Below are 23,622 nucleotides of genomic sequence, written 5' to 3' on the forward strand. Positions count from 1 at the left end.
AGTCAAGTGCACCACGGAAAGCTGAGCCACCACCAGCCACCCACCTCCATTCTTCCAAATCCAGGGCAGATGAGCAAGTTGGTTGGCCTCTAAAGGGCAGGAACTATATTTTACTCCTCTTTTTATCTCCCAGAACCTGGCATATAACCGACAATCAGAAAGGCGAGAAGGGACTTCTGAATGAGTGACACGGGGGGTGGGGGTGGGAGGTGGGAGTGAGACCAAGCTGTGACAGAAAAAGGAGCGAGGGCACTGGGCACCCGGGCACACACCCCCTGGACTTGGACTTGAAATACCCTTGTTCTTAACCTCTGAAAATCATGCTCAAGAAACAGACTTTGGCTTAAGCACGTGTTGATAACAAAGCAACATGTAAGGTAAGGCTCAGCCTGTCTCCAAACCCACCAACCCCTAACACTGTTCTTCCTCTACAGATAACCCGGCCGCCTCTTCCTGAGGCTCCCAGCTGGTCCCGTGTTGAAATTCCTTGTGTGTAGCTCTGAGGAGAAGTCCACTCCTCCAGAGACGGAGCGGACGGGCTGATGGTGGTACTGGGGGTAGCTGGTCAAAGGCCCCTCGGGTGGGCTGTGCACGCCAGCTCCTGAAGGAAACATAGGTGGTGATGCAGTAGGCAGCTCAGCGGGGCTCCTCTGAAGCTCTTACTGTGCTTGCACTTGAACTGCAGCACCAGCTGGGTGTATGTGTTGAAGGTGGTGACAGCTGACGCCATGCAGCAGGTGAAGGAAACCCAGGCCGTGCTAGGGACAAACATACAAAAAAAAAACCTGGAATGTAAGACTCTGACTTTCTTACGGGTTTGAAAGAAAAATACCGGGATCCCTTCCTACTAGTCAGCTAGGCCGATGCCGCCTTAGGGATTTAAGGATCTCATGGTGTTGCCTTCCACCACGTTGCAGGTAAAGAGCTGTGGGCAAGAGGACTGAATTTGGTCTGTCTTAGGGTAGGTTCTGGATGTTTCCTAGTAAAAGACAATGACTCGTATAGTGTTAAAGTCAGGCTAGGAGTTTAACGGATTCATTTTCACTGCACTGATGAGTGTAAGTGCTGTGTTCTTTTATGCCTGGTGGCTTATTTTATGTGTTTGTGTACACACACACACACACACACACACTCCCGCCCTGCCACACAATTTTTTGGATGGTTGTTTCCCAAGCTACAGTTACCCTTGTATAATCTCCAAGATTCCATAGAGCTGTAGCTCAGCTGGACACAGTGGACACAGCCCAAGGCACGACATCCCTCCTTTCCCTGACACACATAATTCCTGCCAGGTACCTCTTCCATCTTCCTTGGCTTTGCACCTAGCTGTCTTAGGGCCCACAAAGTTGAGCCTCTAAGAGGCATTCAGGAAACACTGACCACACATCTCGAGGTATTATTATAGGCTGCTCTAGTGGAATTTGCCTACTATGGAAACAGTGTGGTTCTTGGCTTACGGGAGTTTGTAAAGGATGGAAGAGATGCTGGAGATGAAGAGAAGCTGGATGGATTCAACAAAGAGAAAAAGACACCAGGGAACTGTATCAAACACATTCCTAAAAACTGGGGAAGTCAAACCCCTAAGTCTTCCATGATCATGGGAAGCCCAGGACACCAGGAGTGGTGTAGGTTGTGTGTGGGGGGGTATTTCGCGAGGCCAAGTGATGCTTAGAGGCTACGTGCTGCTACTGCGTGTTCCTCTCTGCTGCCTCTGATGGACTAGACTCAGGCTGAGGATGCTTCTGATGGGAGTTTTGAAGTCTGAGCTCTGCAGTTGAAATGCCCAGAATGGCTTGAAAATGGATAAAAGGTGAGAAACGATGAGTCTGGAAAATGAGCTAAACTGATCGGGTGGCTGATGGAGAGATCAAAGACCCCTGAATCCAATAGCACATATTACACCATGAGGAAAGGGGAGGAGATCCTGTGACGGACATATATAGGCTTCCATATGCCTCTTCGGCACGGACCGTCTTTCCAGCGCTGTTAAGTGCTTAGCACTCAGCCCAGACGGTTCATGTAGGTTCAAGTCGGCACCTGTGCAGTGAGTGGAGAGCGTTCCTCAAGGGAGAAGGTAAGGAACCCAAACAAAGGGGGTGTTTCCCTTGAATGTGTGTGTTTCATCATGGTTGCTGCTTCCCTCTTTTTAAAGAGAAATCTAAACTAACTGAGCCCTTAGTTCTTTAAGGGTTAGAGAGAGACTGGTAGGGGAAGTTTCATTTCTAACACAGTTCGATGGAATAAGAATGGAAGCAGGATGAAGCCACTCTTCGTCCCAGGAGAAGAGTGAGCCCCTCACAGGAATGGACTCCAATCCAGATTGCAAGGCTAATTCTTCATTTCTCTGTCTCCCAATACCTTGAATCATATAAAACAGACAGCATCATTTCCGTAAGCCATGCAAAAGTAGTTTCATTTCCCAAGGGCGTCATACATACCAGGTGAAGAAGCACTTGTTACAGCTTTATCAGCAGAAAAAACAAGCCCGAGGAATCCACTCTGTACCTCCTCAGAAGGTGGGGAGAGAACGGGCGTGGCCTGCTGGTCCAGCCCTCTGGGTGACGAATGGACATCTGGGATGAGGGATGAAGAGAAAGCAGAAGGACACAGAGCCAGCATCTAGTGGAGGTGGACCAGGGAAGAGAAGAAAGGTGGAGGAGCACCTACTAAAAAGCCCAGCCATCATTCCAAGCATGGGACCTCCAGTCTTCTGGACCCAAGTTGGCCATTGCTTGGAAGACTTGTGAATACATCATATGGCCCACCATCCCCAGATGTCCTACAGAGGAAACAGGAAGGCAGTTCCCTTAGAGACAGGCTGGCATTGCCATGTACAGGGAATACGGTTTGGGAGCAACCTCCTCATCTGGCATCAGGTACAACCTGTGTCGAGGCGTTCCATTACCCCGATGCCACCACATTCCAGGGGGACTACTCTGCAATGGGGGCTTCTCCTTGAAGGCATATTTGCGACCGCTTCCCCAGATGTTTGGTTTCAAGCTGTGGGAACATTTCTGAGTCAATGCTGCACACAGGCTGCTGCTCCCTTTACTTCTTTCCCAGCTGTATCCCCAGTATGGGCCCTATCCTTCGTCTACACGCATCTCTCACTTTATCCAACAGAGTGTGGAAAAGCTGTGTGTATGTCACGACTCAAAAGTGAACCAAACCGTATTGTACATAATGAGAAAACTTGCAGATGAAAAGAACCTAGAGAGAAATCATTTAGCAAAGGACATAATGATCTAATATAACATTTCGCATGTTATTTCAATTTAAAATTAAGGACGCCTGTGCTGTTATCTCCTGGCTCCATTCTCTAGACTGCCTTGGGGCTCCTTCTTCCCTTGGGACAGAGACTCCAGCCTTCCCGCTAGTGCTTCAAAGGCAGCAGAGGACACCCACCCTCCTCTCCAGCTCTGGAGATGCTCACCTGACAAGACGGAGAAGATGGCGGTGAAGGTGCTCAGCTTGAGGCCACAGCCGGGGTTCCCCGTGAATAGCAAGTCCATCAGTAGGAGGAGGAGGCTGATGAGTTCAAGTCGGATGTAGGCGAATCGGACTCCCAGTGGTAACCTTAGGATCTCTGTCAGAAACCAGAGGAAGAAGAACCCTCACCCGGACAGTTAACTAACTGAACGGGCGGTGAACAAATGCCCATGAGAAGTGGAGAGCCTCGTAGTACCAGAGGAGAAGACAGAGCTGAAAGGAGCTGGGACAGCCCTTGACCTGGGGCTCTTTGTTCTCACTCTGCTCAGTACCCAATACATAGCCAAGTACACCTGACTGACTGTAAATACTCTTAGGGAGGTTTGAGAAGCAATCATCCAAGTTTCACCAAATCTTGCAGGGATATGACTTTGCTAGTGATCATTTTTGTTTCTCCTTTGTTTTAAAGTTTAATTTTGGAGCAATCCATTTTGTTTCTCTTCCCTCCATCCTTAACCCCGCCTTGCCCTCTTTGACTCCCTTCTTTCTATGTTACGATAAAATTATTGGGGGGGTGGGAAAAAAGGAAAAACCCAAGCTTTCTACATGGTTACTTGGCAACTGGAGTAGGTTAGAGCTGTTGGTGGATTTCTATTTGTGGACTTTATTTGTCCCTGCTGTTCCTTTTTTACATTCCTGCATAGGAATGAGAGTCAGCCCAGCAGGAGTTTGTGTCACCCTGTGGGGCTCAGAAGAAGAGAAAAGCAAGAGATCACAGTAGAGTTTAGATACTCAGAGGCCCAACTCAATGGCAACTAAATTTGTTATCGAAGCCACATACTTGCCCCAAGCCCCAAGGGAACGTGGGGGACGAAAGGCTTCTCCATCAACCGCTTCCCTCCAAATTGGAGAGAGGGGTGACATGGGCCTTGCAACGTGGCAAATTCCAGTAGTCCTTTCTCACCTCTCTCGGTTGGTGGTGTGAGTTCAGGGAAACTTTGGCACCTCTCCCCTGAAACAGACAAGGTACAAGGTGATGAGGTGCTGCCTTGGACGAGGGATGCAGGCTTTTCCCCAGTCCCATCCCAGCTACTGCTCCATTTGGTCCTACACAGGCCTGCCCCGCAGGTGGTAGGCAGGCAATAAATGTCTCTTTGGAAGCAGGGAAGGATGCATGGATGGATGAACAAAATAGGCCAGAGTCATCCAAGATTAATTTCTCTCTCAAGTCCTGAAAACGAAGAGTACACTTCCTGAGTCACCCCGGGGAATGTCCCCAGCATTGGTTCACCAGCACCTTTTGCTCCTGCTGTACCACTGGGCTGCAGGGCTCTGAACTGTTTCCGGGACTGGAGTTGCAGCAGTGCTAAGTGGCACAATAATAACTCAAGTATAAATGTAAATACACACGAATTATAATCCTGTCCCATCTCCTTTTCCCCTTAGCCTAAATCGGGAGAAGCAGCAGATTGCAAATTGTACGCAGTTCTGGGCTTTAGAAAAACTTCACGACCAGGGGAATCTTTGCATGCTTTGAGCAGGGAGGAGGGGGTGTCCTCAACCCCACTGCTCCCCACCCGAGGACGACCCTTACCTAACGGGCTGGCACAGCATCTGCTTTGCGAGTGTGAGACCCAGCGGCGTGAGACCTGGGAGGGTCTGTCTGGCTCCAACTTCCACAATCTAGTGGTCCTCTCTGGGCTTCAGTTCCCCTACCTTTTCAACTGTAGCAGGAACACTTAGAATGAGAACACCCTTTTGGGGTCTTATTTAAAGGCGATCTACTCTGATCCCTGCATCTCACACATGAGAAAATCAAAGTCTGTAGGAATGAAGTTCTTCCTATAAGGTCACAGCTGGGCAGAGCCCCGGCTTTTTCTATGATATTCTCCTCGTTTTGTCTAGGCAACTCTAGCTCGCTGGGATGGAAATTCTCATAATGTTAAAAGTCTGCATGGACACAGGGAAGTCTACTTCACTTTGCTGTACGGTAGAAACTAACACAACATTGTAAAACAACTCTACCCCAATTTAAAAAAAAGTCTGCATGAAACCCTTTAAGGGTAATGCTATTTGAAACCAGCGAGACTGGAGGTGAAACGCCAGATGGATGGACTTTGGACCTTATTGGGGAAAAGATATCAGGTGGGTGGGGTGAGGGGCCACCTGGGTCTTCCACGATTTCCTCATAGGAGAGCCACATGCCACTCCGGAAGGCGTGCAAGGTGAAGCGGTCATCCCCAGTCTCCCAGCTGTATTGCACCACGTCCAGGGATGATACATTTGTGCTGCTCCCATCCAAGGGCACCGGCACATCAAAGCACTTGGCTGGCAAACCTTTCCCGCACAGGGGCTTGGGCACCTTCTGTATGCCCACAAACCAGTAGCTGCTGAGCAGCGATGCTGTGGAAAGGCTGAGTGATAGCATGTTGAGGGAGGCAGATAGGCATGTCCATTGGTCAGAAAAGGCCTTCGGGAGCTCCATCTGTAACAGACAAACACAAGAGCGGAGCCTGATTTCAGAGCCTCCTCGGAGATCAGTGCCCTCCCCTGCAGCTCCCTAAGCTTGAGCCCCTTTCCTCCAACAAGACGGACATGACGACCCACTGGGGGTTTTCTCCAAGTAGCCGCGAGGAAGCTCGGGCTCCAGGAGCGGCCCAGAGTAGGCACCGTAGTGATGATGTTTATTTAAGCCGGACCTTATTATATTAAAACGCTTATTGGGGATAATCTGAATAAGCATCAGATAATAATGAGAGTAAGCCACTGAGCTAGTATATATCTGGTTGAGAAAAAGAATTGGGAGCTCTCCAAATGCTCCTGCTGGTAATTTTTGGCTTTGTCTTCCTTGAAAGGTAGCAGCACTGACTTGCGGAGGTATTTGTTACTGTGACAACGTAAGTTTTGGATGTCTTCCTCCCTGCATTCGATTCCTCTGAGAGGAGTAAAGGGGCATATATCCTATCAACGAATGTTAGAGTGGATCATCCCTGGGGGAGCAGATAGAGGCACTGGGCCCTTGAGGATAAGAGGGCAGTGGACCAACTGGGATGTGGGGATGCTGCAACCTTTGGAGAGGAGATGAAGCTATGGGTTCTCAGAGAGGTGGCGATATGGGTCCAGCTTCCATCCACTGCCCCTGAGATGACAATCTGAAATGCCAGGTGGCTGCATGGTACCCATGGAGGCTGGACGCTGAGTGCTGTGACCTTGGAGACACGGGAGGGAGCCCTTGGTGGGTGGACAAGGAACGTGCAGGGGCGGGCCCACAGCCTGATGCAGCCACAGTGCCTGACCCCCGGGGGTAACCAAGTGCATGGCTGCAGAATGAATGTGGCCCGGGTAGCTCTGGCTGGAGCCCCTGACCTCTTCATTTTTAGCCTAAGAGAAGGGCGAGCTGAAAAAGGCCACTGTTAGATATTTCAATGTTGGGGAGTGGTGGCTTGGAGCCAGATTTAAGCTGATTTAGAAAAATAAAGAAATCTGACAGGTCTCAGATTTTGAGACCTTTGCATTACGGAACAGTTTGTACTGTTATATTAATACATACTGAATGGAGAAGAAGCCCATACTTAGCTGCTGACAGACACTTCTTAAAGTAAAGCATCTTGAGCTTCCTAGGTGATCGCTCATATCAGAATTAATCAGACCCAAATCTGCTTAGCTTAAGAGACGTAAATAAAACCATAGCTAACTGAGACAGGCCCATCTCCTCTCATCATCTCCAGCTTAACGTTTTCTACATTAAACAGGGAACAAACATAACAGTTTGTTCTTCAGAATTTCCAGGCACTAAAACAGTGCATACCACAAAGTGCAGGTTTTCTTTTTTTTTAATGGCAATAAGAAATATACCAGATTCACATGTATATCAAAAGTCAGTAAGCAAAACGTATGATGAAACAGCTTCTGAAAAGCAATTTGCTAATATGGTCTTTTTTAAGCACTCGACAAATTAACTCCACCAAGAATTTTCTGGGTGACTCTGCTGAGGACTCAAAAGCCATGGCATCTGGAAGGGAGATGATCTTATATCGCCAGACATGGGAGTCATGATGAGGCCCCCTGCTTCCTGCAAAAGAATGTTTTATTCTTGTTTTTAGTTATGAAAATCCTATTGGTTTTTGTCATTGTTCTGTTACCATGAGTTAGTTATCCTTGCTATTTTTATATCCATTGCTTGACGAGGAAATAGACTTCAAGGTAACACATCTGCATCAATCACCCTGTGTAAAGGTAGAACTAAGGATTTATGCAATTCTACATTTTTGACGACTTTATTTTCAATCACTTACGGCCTGGAGATTTATCTACTATCATACCACATCAGATTTTAATTCTACCCTCAATCCATTTCAGATCATATATATTTGTAAGTTATTCTTCAGGTTATTCCGAAATAAGAATAGTGAACCCCTGGCCACAGTACAACCACTTTGGAGCAGCACTAAGGTGACAACCAAATTAAGGAATTGAGAAACAGAGAATGAAAAAGAGCTTAGAATGAAGCCCAGAGAGGTTGTTTCCAGGAGTGTCCACCAAGGACAGACTCAAGGAGCCTCACTGAAGAGTTATCTTGGGGCTTCCCTGGTGGCGCAGTGGTTGAGAGTCTGCCTGCCGATGCAGGGGACACGGGTTCGTGCCCCGGTCCGGGAAGATCCCACATGCTGCGGAGCGGCTGGGCCTGTGAGCCATGGCAGCTGAGCCTGCGCCTGCAGAGCCTGTGCTCTGCAATGGGAGAGGCCACAACAGTGAGAGGCCCGTGTACCGCCAAAAAAAAAAAAAAAAAAAAAAAGAATTATCTTGATCATCGAATGAGAATCCATCCAAAAGTATTTTCAAGAATTATCTTCAACACCCACAGTGCCATGCCCTTCATCACATATTTTATTCCTCGCCCCCCCAAATATACCTTTTCTCACTAGGATCCAGATACTTTTTGAATTGGAAGAACAATCTAATTTGGCAACGGTTTCCTTAAGGGGATCGTGGAGAAGTAGCAGCCAGAAGACAAGTTCTGTCTTTGCGTGTACTGATAAGCCCCAAGCCAAGGGGACTCTTGACTCTCTAGAAAAGGGATAGAGTGTGGCTTCCCTGCTCAGATCTCCTAGGAAGTACATAGATGTGAAAATGTCAGTAATTCTTCCATTGACGTTGGTTAACAGAAAACCCTCAGATTTAACACAGGCTAGTAAGGAGAGCAAATTGATGAGACTGGCATGTCTCTTAAAAGAATCAGGTGCAAAACAGCTATGGAATCTATGTCTGAGTAATGAGAGAGGGAAGCTGGTTACCTTGGCCATGGTCAGCCTCTTGTGGCTTGTCCAGAAGGACTGCAGATGCCATCTGTGCTCCAAATCCCTTTGGTTTAGTGTTGAAAGAAAGAAAACTCCCTTTCCACCCTCCTCCCTCCCCCTCCCACACCCCTCCCCTCTATCTCGTATGTTTTTGGAGTGCCTCATGATTAAATGCTGCCATGCAGGGAACTCGGGCATTTAATAATTGACAATGCAATCATGACCCAGCTGTTCTGGGAGATGACACAGGAGAGCTTGCCACTGGGGATCTGGGATTCAGCATGAGAAGCAAGGACCTGGACCTCTGCATGTGCAGAGGGAAATTTCTTTAAAGAGTACATGATCACTGAGTTTCCATCTCACTGCCATCCCCTAGGTAACTAGTGCGAATGGACTGGTCTTGATTTTATGGCAGACAAAATATTCCAGAGTCACCATTACTACAAAAGCTCCCACTCCCTCGTGTTGGGTTTTCCATCCCTTTAAGAAGCTCTATGACCTGCAGTGTCAGGGCCTCATGAGGCCATGGGTATGAAAAGGCTTTTTGGCATCGTGGGTGGTCTCCACCATCCAGTTAGCGATAAGGATTATTACAACATCCTGAGACCGTCAGAGTGTTAGGTAGGGTTGGGGGTGAGGATGCAGTTGGAGGAGGGTTGGAGAGAAATAAATCCCAGGGTCACCAATGCTATAGCCATCTACCATTTCTCTCCCAATCTTTGGGCAAAGGGATAAAATTTTTTATTTTTTTGAAAATGATTTCTAAAACTTAAAAAAAAAATGAATCTGGCAAATCAGTAAGGGTTTGATTGCATCTCTTCTTGCTGTCAGTCCCCTAGAAGTACAAGTTGTGCTTTCTGTACTCAAAACTTGTACCAGTTGGGATGAGAAGGCGGGAAGACTGCTGTGACTTCATCCTCCTCGTCTTGACAGATACCCTTTCTTCTTGGAATGTCTTCTCTTTTACCTGCTGATCTGCTTCTCATCAGGATGAATAAAAGTCACTCATTCTTTGAAAATGTTGCTTCCTAAGAACAGTTCCCTTTTCTTTGTCCTTGTCACACTGTACCCCTCCCATGACGCTTTCCATATTCCATTCTGATTATAAAGTCCTCAAAGGCTGCTGCCTGTTCAAGAGCCGTAGGTCTCAATTCTGACTGAGCATCAGAACAATCTTTGCAACTTTGGAAGATATGCAGATTCCTGGGCTCCATCCTGAGCTGCCATCATGGTTCTGGGGTGAGGCCCAGGAAGCTGTAATTTTAGAAAGATTTTGGTACCCAACCAGGGATGGACTTCTGGTTTCCGGTTCTGCATGTGAGGACCTTGGGAGCCGCCACTCTGACCAAAAAACAAGTAAAAAGCTGAACAGACTGAAAACTATATAGCCAGGGGATTCATGTACCATAAACTCACAGCTCTTTGATTCCCTTTGGGCTGACATTTCATGAAAGCCTCTCTACCCTGCCCTGCCGTTCTGCCACCGCGTCCAGATTTGCCACCAGCCAAGTCATGGTCTTCCCATCCTATGTTTGTGCAGTTGGTTTAGGGAATCGAAGGCAGGCTTCCCTCGGAGCATTTGAATTGGTCCACACTCCAGCCAAATGAGTCTGTCACCGGGCATGTTCTCTACTCTTTTTTTTTTTTTTTTTTTTTTGAGTCACTGTCAAAAACAGTGGAGTCTTACCAAGCATTGTAAATGTTTTTTTTTTTTTTTTTTTTTTTTTTTTTTTTTGCGGTACGCGGGCCTCTCAGTGCTGTGGCCTCTCCCGTTGCGGAGCACAGGCTCCGGACGCGCAGGCCCAGCGGCCATGGCTCACGGGCCCAGCCGCTCTGCGGCACGTGGGATCCTCCCGGACCGGGGCACGAACCTGTGTCCCCTGCATCGGCAGGCGGACTCTCAACCACTGCGCCACCAGGGAAGCCCTGTTCTCTGCTCTTAACAGGCGTGATGTCTGTATCACCCAAATGGCCCTTTCTTCACGGTGACAGAACTCCCTCTCCTTTGGGAGAAGGGAGCAGGGATGCTCGTGGTCACTTTTTACCCCTGAATTGGCTGTTGGTCTCTAGGCTGCAGTTTTCATCTCAACGCTGGGTGGCACTGTCTCCCCATATTTTCCCTCTTCGGACACAAGCTTCGCCCACCAGTTGGCAAAGGTGGGTGGAGGTGGCTGCCCGCTGGGCAGGCTGGCGCTCTTGCTCTTTGTTCTTCCCTTGGCCTCCTCCCCACACACGAATCTATAGAAGCCGTGTGTCAGCCTTCTGGAATTCAGGGCTCAGAACGAACTCTGGGGCCATCCAGCTGCTCCCTTGAGGGCATCTTGTAAGACTGTGTGCTGTGGCACATTTTTTTGGTGGCCAGTTTTAGTTTTCGGTAACTCAATAGGTCCCCCTATACTTCCCATGGGAAATACAACTCCGCAGGAACAGAAAACACAGTTAGCCAATGTTTCCTGATGAGTTTTGCGCACATTTTTCTCTACTTAATCGTATCCTCATTCCCTCTCCACCCCAGAACAGTGAGCAATTCTTTTCCCTTCTCTCTGCTTCCACCCCTCAAATACTTGGAGACACTTCTCATATCCCGCTTGAGTCACCGTTTGGCACGTGCTCTGTCTTTGGGTTTTTATTGCCTCTGCTCATAAACCGTGCCCTCTGTGTCTTAATAGCCCGAAGTGTGCCTTCTCCAGGGAAAAGGGGGTGGGAGTGGCAGAGTCTCAGGTGGGTCACATGAGGAGGTCTACAGGTGGATTTCGAGAGTGTAGCTGGTGAAACTTCAGCTTTGTGGTCCCCCACTGACTCAGGCCCCTTCCAAGATGCTGTTACCTAATTTGTACTTGTCATTTTGTGTTCTTTTTCTTAAAGAGGGCCTCTCAAATTATATTATTTTACCCCTTCCCAAAGCCTGAATCTACCCCTTAGGAGGCTGTGCATTTAGTGTGTGTGCTTGGCTGGCTGCCTCCTCGCTGTGCTCAGTGCTGAGACCACCCCCCCTTCCCTCCCCAAGGACCCTGGGACACAAGGTCTAATTTCCTCTTTTTGACAAAACATGAGTTTCTCTGCCTGGCCACAAAAATCAGAGCCCAGCATCCTACTCACTTCCTTTCATTGTAATTTGGGCATGTTAATATATTGTTTTTCTTCTCTTTCTTCTCTTAGGACAGAAAAAGTAATCACTAGTCCATGCCACATAAATATAATTTGGTTAGGCTCAGAAGCTCATGATTCAAGACAGACGAGAAGAGTCCACGTCTCAAAACAATATTGAAGGGCTTCCCTGGCGGCGCAGTGGTTGAGAGTCCGCCTGCCGATGCAGGGGACACGGGTTCGCGCCCCGGTCTAGGAAGATCCCACATGCCGCGGAGCGGCTGGACCCATGAGCCATGGCCGCTGAGCCTGCATGTCCGGAGCCTATGCTCCACAACGGGAGAGGCCACAACAGTGAGAGGCCCGCGTACCGCAAAAAAAAAAAAAAAAACCCACAAAAAACAGAAAACAATATTGAATTTTGGTGTGCTGGACTTTTACCATCTCAGGATTGACCTCACAGGGATGTATGTGCAACTGAACATTTATGACATCACAAAGCCAAGGGCTGGGACTAACCTAGTCTTGCTAAGGTCTTAAGTCACCACGCCCTGCACTGTGCAAAATGACATTTACTAGGTATGAATGAAGAGAAACTGGTCTTGGGACGGGCACACTTACTTTGTAAACAGGAATTCAATTTGCTTTGTGACCACACTGAAGATTAGAAGTGATTAAAACAATGGGTAAGAATGCTGAGATGCTGAGCAGTGGAAGATTGTATAGCATACCACTTCCCTCAGGTCCAAGCCTGGGGCTACAGGATCCCCCATTTTTATTTATTTTTTAAATATACCCATTCTGGCATTTTGTCCCAAGAGAGGTTTGTTTGGGACAGATAGTAGTATCTCTGTCCTTCTTCCAGGACTACTGTTACTCAGTAGACAAAAGGCTGGAATGGAGAGTAAATGTTTCTCGGTTGTCACTGGCTCTGATCTACACCACCCTGTTCTCTGTTCCTGTGCGTGTTCTACTGCGTGCCTCTCTCATGTAACTCATCATATGGTTTACTTGGCTGTTCTGCCCACTTGGCTAAGTTTCTAGATACAGTAGCAACTATGCTTTATTCATTGTTAATCCTCAGAGCCTAGCCCTAACAGCCACAAATGAATGGAATGAATGAATTAAGTGTGAAATGGAAACCAGGCTCATGAATACAATTAGAATACAATTAGGAAGACTATGGGTGAAGATAAGATAATGAAGAAAAGTGTCCAAACAGCCTTCTATTGTAGAGGAAACATGAATCCTCCTGCTTCACATACAGAAGAGCAGTGAGAAGCTAAAAAGAGGGTCCACAGGTCCACAGAAACACCCTATGCCTTTCTACACAGATGCACCCAGAGTTTCATCACACAGACCCTCTGCCAATACATTTCCTCCCACCTGTGGAAACATTCCTGCTGTTTGACCAGCCAAGCCCAGAAAACAGCAATGATCTCATGAACCAGTATTATCTTCAGTCCACAGACACCAGGGTACAATCAGATTGCTCACAAGCCAGTGACAGATTGGAAATGTTATGTCCTTTCCCAAGCTCGGTGATTCCCCACCGATAGGAGCCCTTTCGGCTGACACATCTTGAACCGTCCCAGCTTTCGAAGCTCTAAATTACAATTTTTACTTCAATGCCTGACCTGTGACTCATTTATTAACGAAGATAAAGAAGGTTCACACTGGACATTTTTGATATCTGCCTCCCAGCCCTAAAGGGAAGACTAATGCCACTAAAATGCCCATGCCGAGTATCCAAAATACTAACACCACTCTAGGACACTGAGCTCTGGGATTTCCTAGCGCCAGGTTAATTCTCATGGAACCACATGACCCTATGATCTCACAGAATAAAAAACGACTCCTGTCTTCCTAACATGGGTCCCGGAGTTTTGGGAACACCTACTTATGTGCAGTAGGAAGGCCCAAAGAAAAGCATCTGGGGGCCTCTCCCCTCTGTGCCTTTTCCCTTTCCGCTTTTTAATGGAATTGTTTGAGGGCTTTTGCTAATGCAGTCATTTCCAGGAGAGGAAGCCGCCCTCCTTCCATGCCGCAAGCAGCTGGAGTGAATCAGGGGGGCAGCCCATCTGCACATCCTGTGGGGCAATCGCTCACGCTGGGGTGACAGAGCCCTCGTGGCCTGCTTGGGGCGGGGGTGAGGGTGGTGGTGGTGGGTTGGGTCTCGGGGACCGACGGGTGGGGCGGGGGTCTAGCGCGAGAGGCCTCTCGAGGGGTGCTTAGGGCGCGGCCCCGGGCGGGCAGCACTGGGCTGCCCCGTTTCCATCCCGCCTGCGCCCCCCTCGTCCCTTCCTCTCCTGGCCTCTCCTCCTCCGCCCCGGCAGGCGCGAGGCCCGAGCGTAGGCGAGTCCCCGCCGCCACCCCGCAGCCCCCTCCCTCCCGGAGTAACACCCCAGCCCAAGGTTTACTACACCTCCCGGTCGCCTAGCAGCGGGCGCGCGTTGCCATGGCGACGCGCGGGAGCGTGCTTTGGATTGTTTGGCTAGGCTCCGCCCAGCGGCCGATCCCCGGAAGGTCCCGAGCGGGTGGGGCGCCCCGCCAGGGCCCTTCGGGCTCTCCATCTTACTGCGGGGACGGGAGTGGCGTCCCGGGGGCCCTCCCAGGCGGGGCGGGCGGAGGGAGTGCGGAGACCCTGCCCATCCCATGAATTCCGAACACCGGCTGGTGGGCCGAGGGTCGGGAGGAGCCGGGTGACGTGGAATCCAGAGTCAAGGCTTTCCCCGCCCCCTGCCCTTCCCCTGAACTTACTCTCCCGGCTCCAGTTCTGCAGGAAGGCCGTGCCTTTGCCTCATTTCGTGGGTCCAAGAGGCTGAACTTCGGGGCCACGAACCGTCAGCAGATCTGAGTTCTAGTCACTGCTCCACCCACGACCCCAGGACGGGGCTAAAGATTTTGGCCAAGTTCCCTAATCTCCCCGAGCGACTGTCTTCTCAGAGGCGAATTAGAAAGAGTTTGACCTTCACGGTTCTGCTGTGAAGATCAAAAGCGGTGGAGTGAACGTGGAAAGGAAGAGGAAGGACCCCGTCCGTGTCCTGGACGGCTTACCAGTCCCTTCACAGACATTTAATCCTCACAACCAGCCCGAAGGAGAGGCGGCCGCTCCGTTCTAGACGCGAGTCAGATTCCCAGAGTCTGACTCGCTCAAGGCCACACTGCTCGTAAATATTGGAAACGTCCTGAGCCATGGCCTGGCCGCCCCGCAGCAAAGGGGAGGCCCAGTCACCTTAACCAGTGCCCAGACTGAGGCCCAGTTATGAGAACGCACACAGAATGAGGCGATGGATTGTGTACTTTCAACTTCACGGATTTATACCGATAAACAGACTCTCCCATATTTCCTCTGTATCTCTCCTCATAAACCAACAACATGTTTTTTCACTGTGGCTGGCTTTCCTGTCCTATGCCTGTCCACTTCTGAGGGTTCTCTTATTTGTGATCTATTCACTTAGGGAGCTTCTGAACCAGGCAAGCGGGCTGAGCCCACCATGAGCTCTTCTCCACGGCCCCAGAAGGGTCTCTTTCCTAGAACCCGTCCTATCCTTTCTTCTGAGATAGCTAAATTCCAGCCCATGAACAGCACACCACAGTGCTCTGTGTGTTTTATTTCTCCGGCTAATTGTAAGCTTCATTTTTCTTTCCTGAGAAAGGCAAGATATAGGAGAATGAACGTTGCCTTTTTTTTTTTAGTAACCCTGAGAGCTGCAATTTGGTAGTTCCCAACTTTCTCAAAATGGGAGGCAAGTCTCTTCCAGATATGGGTTCTACCCTAAACAAGTCAAGACATCTTTGCGGGCTGTGAGTGTCTTTCTGGGTCTGCAAGCATCTCTGCAGATTCTTTGAGACCAGAAAGAACCTAAGGTCATGCTGTCCTCCTTACAGAGCTGGCTTTCAGTGGGCCCATAGGGCTACCTCATCATCTCTTTCTGTTCACTGGAGTGATACACATCTTTCTTGCTGCCAAGGTCATTGGGCCTTCTACCGGGGACCAGATTTTGTAACAGGAATCCTACAGATGGAGAGGAAAAAAGAAGAGCTAGAAGACACTAAGCTGGGCTTCCCTGGTGGCGCAGTGGTTGAGAATCTGCCTGCCGATGCAGGGGACACGGGTTCAAGCCCTGGTCTGGGAGGATCCCGCATGCCGTGGAGCAACTAGGCCCGTGAGCCACAACTACTGAGCCTGCGCGTCTGGAGCTTGTGCTCCGCAACAAGAGAGGCCGCGACAGTGAGGGGCCCGCACACCGCGATGAAGAGTGGTCCCCGCTTGCCACAACTAGGGGAAGCCCTCGCACAGAAACGAAGACCCAACACAGCAAAAGTGAATAAATTAATTAATAAAAGAAAGTTGTTGTATGTAGAAAACTTAAAAAAAAAAAAAAAAGAAGAAGACACTAAGCTGCCCTGGGAGCAGAGAGGGAAAGTGTGATAAGAGTCAAAGGAGGAAGAAATGGAAGTTTTAATGGAAGATGAGGAGAAAACAAGAGGCCAAGGTAGGGACATCACCAGGTTTATCAATAGAAACTGGGCTTGAGTAACAAATTTTTACTGCATTTCAGATAATCCTACCATGTGTTCTCAAGCTCCTTACCTTGAGCATGTGAAATAAATTGATGAATTTGTATAACACCTATTACCAATCCAACAGTAAGAGTACTATACATGAGATAGTCCTGAGATTTCAGAATTCAAGGTACCTACCTTCTGGGTGGGACAAACATTTTGAGTCAGCTGAGAGGAATTGCTCATTCACTTTTGAAGTTCTGAGGCAAAGGGGTTTCAGTGTTTCTTCTGCTCTGTCTTGATCGGTTGCATGGGATGAGTATGGAGTTGAAGATGAATCAAGGCCCCTCTTGCCCCCAGACGGGTCAGGTGGTGTGAGGTGGGCTGGAGATGATGAAGAGGATATCCTGTGGCCAGGACACCCATTAGGTGGGGCTGGCTGACACAGGAGGCTGCCTCTGTGACATCACAGTGGCAGCAGGGGTCTCCCTGCTGCCCCCTCTGCCTCATCCCCCCACTCTCAGAAGGACTGGCGCCACTCCGGGGGTACCTGTTGGAGGCCTGGGTGTCTTCTCTGTCATCTGGATCAGTGCTTTGATTACTATGCATAAGAATCACCTGGGCATCTTAGTAAACGATCAGATTCTGAAGGTTGGGGATGGCTCCCACGTGAAAGTGACCAGACCACATGGGGTTGTAAGAACCTAGACCAGTGCTGGCAAAGAGAAATGAGATATGACATAACTAACAATTTTCAATGGACACACACCCTGCAATACAACAATGATATCTTATGCAGTGCTGTCGTCAAAGTCAAGTGCAGTCCTCCCCCAAACGATAAAGTTGGGTTCAATGGAAAAATAATTTACACTGTTTCCATTTTTATTTATTTATTTATATTTATTTATTTACTATTTTTGGCTGCACCTTGCGGCATGCAAGATTTAGTTCCCTGACCAAGGATTGAACCCATGCCCCCTGCACTGGAAGTTTGGAGTCTTAACCACTGGACTGCCAGGGCAATCCTGCTTCCATTTTTAAAATTTAAATTAAAATGAAATAAAATTAGCAATCCAGTGCCTCAGTTGAACTCCGCCGAGGGCTTTGAGGACTGCGTAGCTGCATGTGGCTAAACTGGGCTACTGGACAGCTCAGCTCTAGACCATTCCCAGAAAAGATAGTGATGTACAGAAATTAGCACTCTAAAGGACTAGTATCTGGAAACTAGTAGATGTTCACTAATATTATTTTAATAAGTACATAATGAGGATTTGGGGGCTGTTAACACTGAGACGTAACTCTGAGGCTTGAAGAGAGTTTTCCAGCCAAGGGTCTGGCTGGGGACTTTCTGCCCTGTGAAGTGTCATGCTCAGTCCACCTCTGAGCTTTTACTTGGGTGCCCCTCGCTGGGACTCCTTTTTCTTCCTTGTCACCCCACGTAAATCCTACATGACCTTCAGGGCACACAGTTCCAGCCTCAATTCAGCCAAAAGTCTTGCCTTTTTATTCTAGCCCTCATTTCTCTCCCTTTCCTTTGAGCTTGCATAGCATGGATGGTCCAGCTGCACACTATGGTCCAGCTTCTTTCCATGGGCTCTTGCGCTGCTTGCTACACCTCAGGTGTGTTACCTGTCTCTCTCATGAGATTCTAAGCTGCTGGCGGACAGACCTACTTCTTTACTTTTATTGTGCTTAATATAGTGTTAAGGGTGTAATAGCTGCTCAATAAATATTATTTGATTTAATGAGCTAAGATACCTGAGTAAATGTCCGAGAGAGAACATCAGATCTCAAAGTACCAATAACTTGAACAAAAGGAATAGCATGCCTCGTTCTCAGAACGTCTCAATTTGATCAAGATGTCAGTTCTCCTTAAGTTAATTTATAAATGTAATGGAACCCTAATACAAATACCAATGAGCATTTAAAAAGAGACAGATTGATATTAAAGTTCCTGTGAAAAAACAAATGCCCAAGACTAGCTAGGAAAACACTGGAAAGAAGGAGCTCTGAGGGGGGATTAGCCCTAACATATTAAAACATGCTAAGCCTCTGTAACTAAAACAATATGGTATTTACCGGTGCATGGCTAGACAAACAGACCAGTGGAATAGAAGAGAAAGTCCAGAAATAAACACAGCTACAAGTAGACATCCAGTATCTGACAAGGGTGATATCTATAATCACTGGGGCAAAGATGATCTTTTAACAAATGGTGTTGGCACAAACTGATAGCCATTTAGAAAAATATAAATTGGATTCATTTTTATACCCTATATAAGCGCAAACTCTAAATGAACTAGAGATCTGAATGCAAAAATGAAATTATACAAGTACCAGAAGAAAGCATGGGTAAATTCCTCTACAACTTGGGTGTAAATAAAGGCTTCCTAATGATCTAAAAATCCAGATACTAGATAAGAAAAGATTGATAAGTTTGACTACACTAAAAAACCAAACAAACAAAACAAACTGGGAGAAAATATTTGTAATATGTATGACAGATAAAAGACTAATATCCCTAATATAGAGAGTAATTTTAAAAATTAAGGGGGGGGGCCTCCCTGGTGGCGCAGTGGTTGAGAGTCCGCCTGCCGATGCAGGGGATACGGGTTCGTGCCCCGGTCTGGGAGGATCCCATATGCCGCGGAGCGGCTGGGCCCGTGAGCCATGGCCGCTGGGCCTGCGCATCCGGAGCCTGTGCTCCACAACGGGAGAGGCCACAACAGTGAGAGGCCCGCATACCGCAAAAAGAAAAAAAAAAAAAAAAATTAAGGGGGGAAAAGGGCCAAAATTCCTATAGAAAAGCGCAAAATTCAGAAATAGGTGGTTCACAAAAAGAGAAATATAAATGGTCCTAAACATATGAAAAGATGTTCAACTTCATTTAAGAGCCATGCAAATTAAAACTATAAAGAAATCATTTCTTATCTGTCAGATTGGCAAAACTATAAAGCTTGACAATATACTCTGTTGATGAGGCTGTGAGGAAACAGGTCCTTTCATTCATGGCTGGCAGGAATCCAAAATGGTACCACCCCTGTGGAGGAGAATTTGGCAGTATTTAACAAAATTGCATGTGCTTTATCCCTTGACCACAGAAATCCACCTTCTAGGAATTCACCCTGAAGGTGCACCTCCAACAGTATGAAAAAATATATGCACAAAGTTATTCACTGCAGCATTTTTTATAATTGTAAAATATTGGAAACTACCTATATTTCCAAGCATAGGAGATGGGTTGAATAAAATATGGTCTATACATGCAGTGGAGTACTGTGCAGCTGTATGAAGAAAACCCAAAAAACAAAATAAGGGAGTTTTCTCTGAACTAGTATCAAATGATTTCCAGGAAATACTAACTGAAAAAATGCGAAGTACAGAAGAAGATATATCCATCTTTTGTGTAAAAAAGGGAATGGAAATGAAACATACATATATCTTATTGTTACCAAAAGAAGCACAGGAAAGATAAATCAGAAAACAATAAACTTGATTACTTACCAGAGGGAGGGGATGGAAGTGATTCAGGAGGGAGTGACCCTTCTATGTGAATAATACTTTTTGTATAGTTTGACTTTTGGAAGCATGTTAATCTTCCACATATTCAAAAATAAAATTAAAACAAGATGGGAAGGGAAAGAAAAGCCTAAAACGAAACAAACTTAAACGAATGAATCCAATTGTATTTCAACCACACTGAAGGAGAAAAAGCAAAAGAAAGAACAAATCTAAGTAATTCATGAACACGTTGTTTGACTGTTTATCTTCTGTCTTGGCTGAGGTTGAGTGGAGGAGAATTGTAATCAACTCCCGAACTCTTCTTAGTATATAATCTTATTCATCTCATGGTAAGATGTGTCAAGAAATTTGGAAACTATTTTAGATGTACTGTGGCATTGGGCAAATGAAGGAATGTGTTGATGCTATTGGGAGTGAGAAGTCCCATATGGGAAATGGACATCAAAATGTGGAATGGGGAAGGCAAGAAGGAACCCTGTGGGGCTGGATTGGAATTAGAGGCATCAATGTGAACTCATGATTTCGTGTATACATACACACATATGCGTATGTATGTATACATATACAATACACACATATGCATATGTATGTATACATATACATGTGCACATAAATACGTATACATGTATATGTACTGTGCATGTGTATGTATATATAATATAATATGTATATGGTATTATGTATGTATGTATATAAATACATGTATATTTTTTCTAGCTTTGTCTACTGAAAGGGCCTAGAAGCAGAGACATGCCAGTAGCAATGAACACCTACAGCTCAAATCTTGGCCTCTAATTCCAAGAGCTCCTCAAAGAAATGGCCAGTTCCAGAGCTGGGACAAGGTAGGTACATGATGAGCTTGGAACATTTGGCCAGAAAGTAAAGAAATGCATGAAAAAAAAATGATGAGGGGCATTCACAAGGACACAGGAACCACCTTGAAGGGATTTCTACTGGTTAAATCTGGTACAGTTTGAGCACCAGAATAATTAAGAATAGCATTGAATAATAAGCCATTGAAAAAAGTAGGAATTAATAAGTCCCTACTAATAAATACGTAGGTAGATAGATAAACAAATAAATATATAACATTCTACTTAAAAAAGTTGAACTGTGTTCCTAAAAAATGTCAATGTCACAAAAATCAAAGAAAAGCTAGGGAAATATTTCAGATGAAAGGAATTAGACACATGACATTGCAGCTCTATTTACAATAGCCAGGACATGGAAGCAGCCTAAGTGTCCATCGACAGATGAATAGATAAAGAAGATGTGGCACATATATACAATGGACTATTACTCAGCCATAAAAAGAAACGAAATTGAATTATTTGTAGTGAGGTGGATGGACCTAGAGTCTGTCATACAGAGTGAAGTAAGTCAGAAAGAGAAAAACAAATACCATATGCTAACACATATATATGGAATCTAAAAAAAAAAGGTGGTTATGAAGAACCTAGGGGCAGGATAGGAGTAAAGACTCAGATGTAGAGAATGGACTTGAGGACACGGGGAGGGGGAAGGGTAAGCTGGGACGAAGTGAGAGAGTGGCATGGACATATATACACTACCAAATGTAAAACAGATAGCTAGTGGGAAGCAGCCGCATAGCACAGGGAGATCAGCTGGTGCTTTGTGACCACCTAGAGGGGTGGGATAGGGAGGGTGGGAGGGAGACGCAAGAGGGATATATGTATATGTATAGCTGATTCACTTCGTTATAAAGCAGAAACTAACACACCATTGTAAAGCAATTATACTCTAATAAAGATGTTAAAAAAAAAAAACACATGACAACTAAATGAAATACCTGATCCTAGGCTGGATTCTGTACGGAGGGAGGAAAAAAACTAAAGATAAAGGATTTTATTGAGTCAATTTATACCAATTGACTAAATAAAAGTATTGTATTAGTGCTAACTGTTTACTAAAGTTGATAATTGCATTATGATTGTGTGAGAAAATATCCCTATTCTTACTAAATAAACAATAAAGTGTTTAGGAGCAACGGGCCCTGATGTAAGCAATTTATTATCAGCAGGTTCAGAAAAATTTATCTATCTATGAGAGAGAGAATGGGAGAGGGCACAAATGATACAGCAAATGACGTAAAGTTGTAACAATAGATAAATTTGGGGAAGGATAATAGTTCTTTGTATTATTTGTATTGCAATTTTCCCATGAATTTTAAATTATTTCTGTCCCCTGCCCTCACCCCTCCAAACAATACTAAAAGTGTCTAGAGACTCCTAAACAGTTCTCAGCTATGCTTACAGAATAGTTGTGAACACATCCAGAGCTGGCATTAAGTCCTTTCGGGACCAGGGCTTTTGTCCCAGTGTGGCTCCTGGTCTTCGTTCTTATCTATCTCACGTTTACTGTTTTAGTGTTCATAAAGCAAAGTGGAACCGCAGTTTCTTCTAATTCACCTGGTTCATTCCTAGGGGCAAAGAACAAACCTTACTCATCTCTGAAATCCCCACAGTGTACTTGCTCAGTTATCATTTGCAGACTTGAAATGGATTGAACAAACCCAGCTTGTCGTAGTATCTGAGACTTTTGTGTGGTGGTCTGGAGAAAAACCTCTTCAAGTCAAGGAGGATACTCTAGTCTGCAGCAGCTCCAAGATCTGGCGAAAGTGGTGTAAACAGTGCTGGGGGCAGTGTTCAGCAGATAAAGTGGTTGTGATTGCCTCAACATGCACTCCTCCCCCCAGAAGAGGATATTAGATATCCTAATCTCTGGAACCTGTGAATGTTACCTAATATGCTAAAAAAGAACTTTTCAGGTATGATGAAGTTAAGGACCTTGAGATAGGGAGATGACCTTGGATCATCAGGGGGGCCCTAAATGCAATCACATGTATCCTTATAAGAGGGAATAGAGGGAGATTGGACACAAAGAGAAGAGGAGACAATGTGACCGTGGATACAGAGACTGGAGTGACGTCCCACAAGCCAAGGAATGCTGGCAGTCACACCAGGAGTTGGAAGAGGCGGGGGAGGATTCTCCCCTGAGCCTCCAGAAGGAACGTGGGCCCCTGACATCCTGATTTTGGCCTAGTGAAACAACCTTCAGGCTTGTGGCCTCCAGAAATCTGGGCAAGTAAATCCCTGCTGTTTTAAGCTCTCAAGTTTCGTGTTAACGTGTTAGAGGCGTCTTAGGAAACTAACACAGTGGTAGAAACGGAACTTTCTTCAACTTCTCTCCTCACCCTCCAGCCCATTACATATTCTTTCAGGAAGGTGTGTCCTGCCTGAGCCTTATTGCTTTTAATTTACAACAGAGAAAAATAGGATAGGTGGGGATACTGAGAGTAAAGGAGCAAAGGTCTGCAAAATACAACCTCATCCTGCAAGCCTTTCCTCCCTCTAATACAGAAAGGTAGGTTATTCCCAGCCTTGCCATCTGTCTCTGATCCATCCAGATATCACAGGCACAAGGTGCTCCAAATTGACGATATGAATAATCCTACCTCTTGTCTTTTTCTTTCTTAAGTCATTATTTGGCTGAGAAAGGATCTAATTCAGAATTTAAAAAGAAATCCAATTGCATGTACTTATTAGTCATACTCCCCTTAATAAAATTTAATGCACTTAAACTCCTCATCATTAATTTGGTTCATTGTCTCATTTAATCCCCATAATGCAACCAGGTAGGTTCATTAATATTATTTTACTGATGAGGATGACCTTGAGGATGTGACTTTACAGACGATGATTCATGACTTTCTGATAAGTTATGGTAGGATGGCAGATCTAAAGGGAGTTCTATGCAA

General features: G+C 46.3%; 1 protein-coding gene across 1 annotated transcript; it reads right to left on the reverse strand.

Moving 5' to 3' along the window:
- Nucleotides 1-411: 411 nt before the first annotated feature.
- Nucleotides 412-16,568, reverse strand: GSG1 (germ cell associated 1; the record flags this gene model as incomplete). Its single annotated transcript, XM_081248519.1, is given in 8 exon segments — nt 412-491; nt 494-577; nt 580-758; nt 2,668-2,779; nt 3,434-3,586; nt 4,271-4,441; nt 5,596-5,914; nt 16,521-16,568. Coding segments are annotated over 8 exon segments (1,146 nt in total).
- Between the last annotated feature and the right edge of the window lie 7,054 nt (nt 16,569-23,622).

The sequence above is a fragment of the Mesoplodon bidens genome (assembly GCF_964165515.1).
Source record: "Mesoplodon bidens genome assembly, chromosome: 11".
NCBI lineage: Eukaryota > Metazoa > Chordata > Mammalia > Artiodactyla > Ziphiidae > Mesoplodon > Mesoplodon bidens.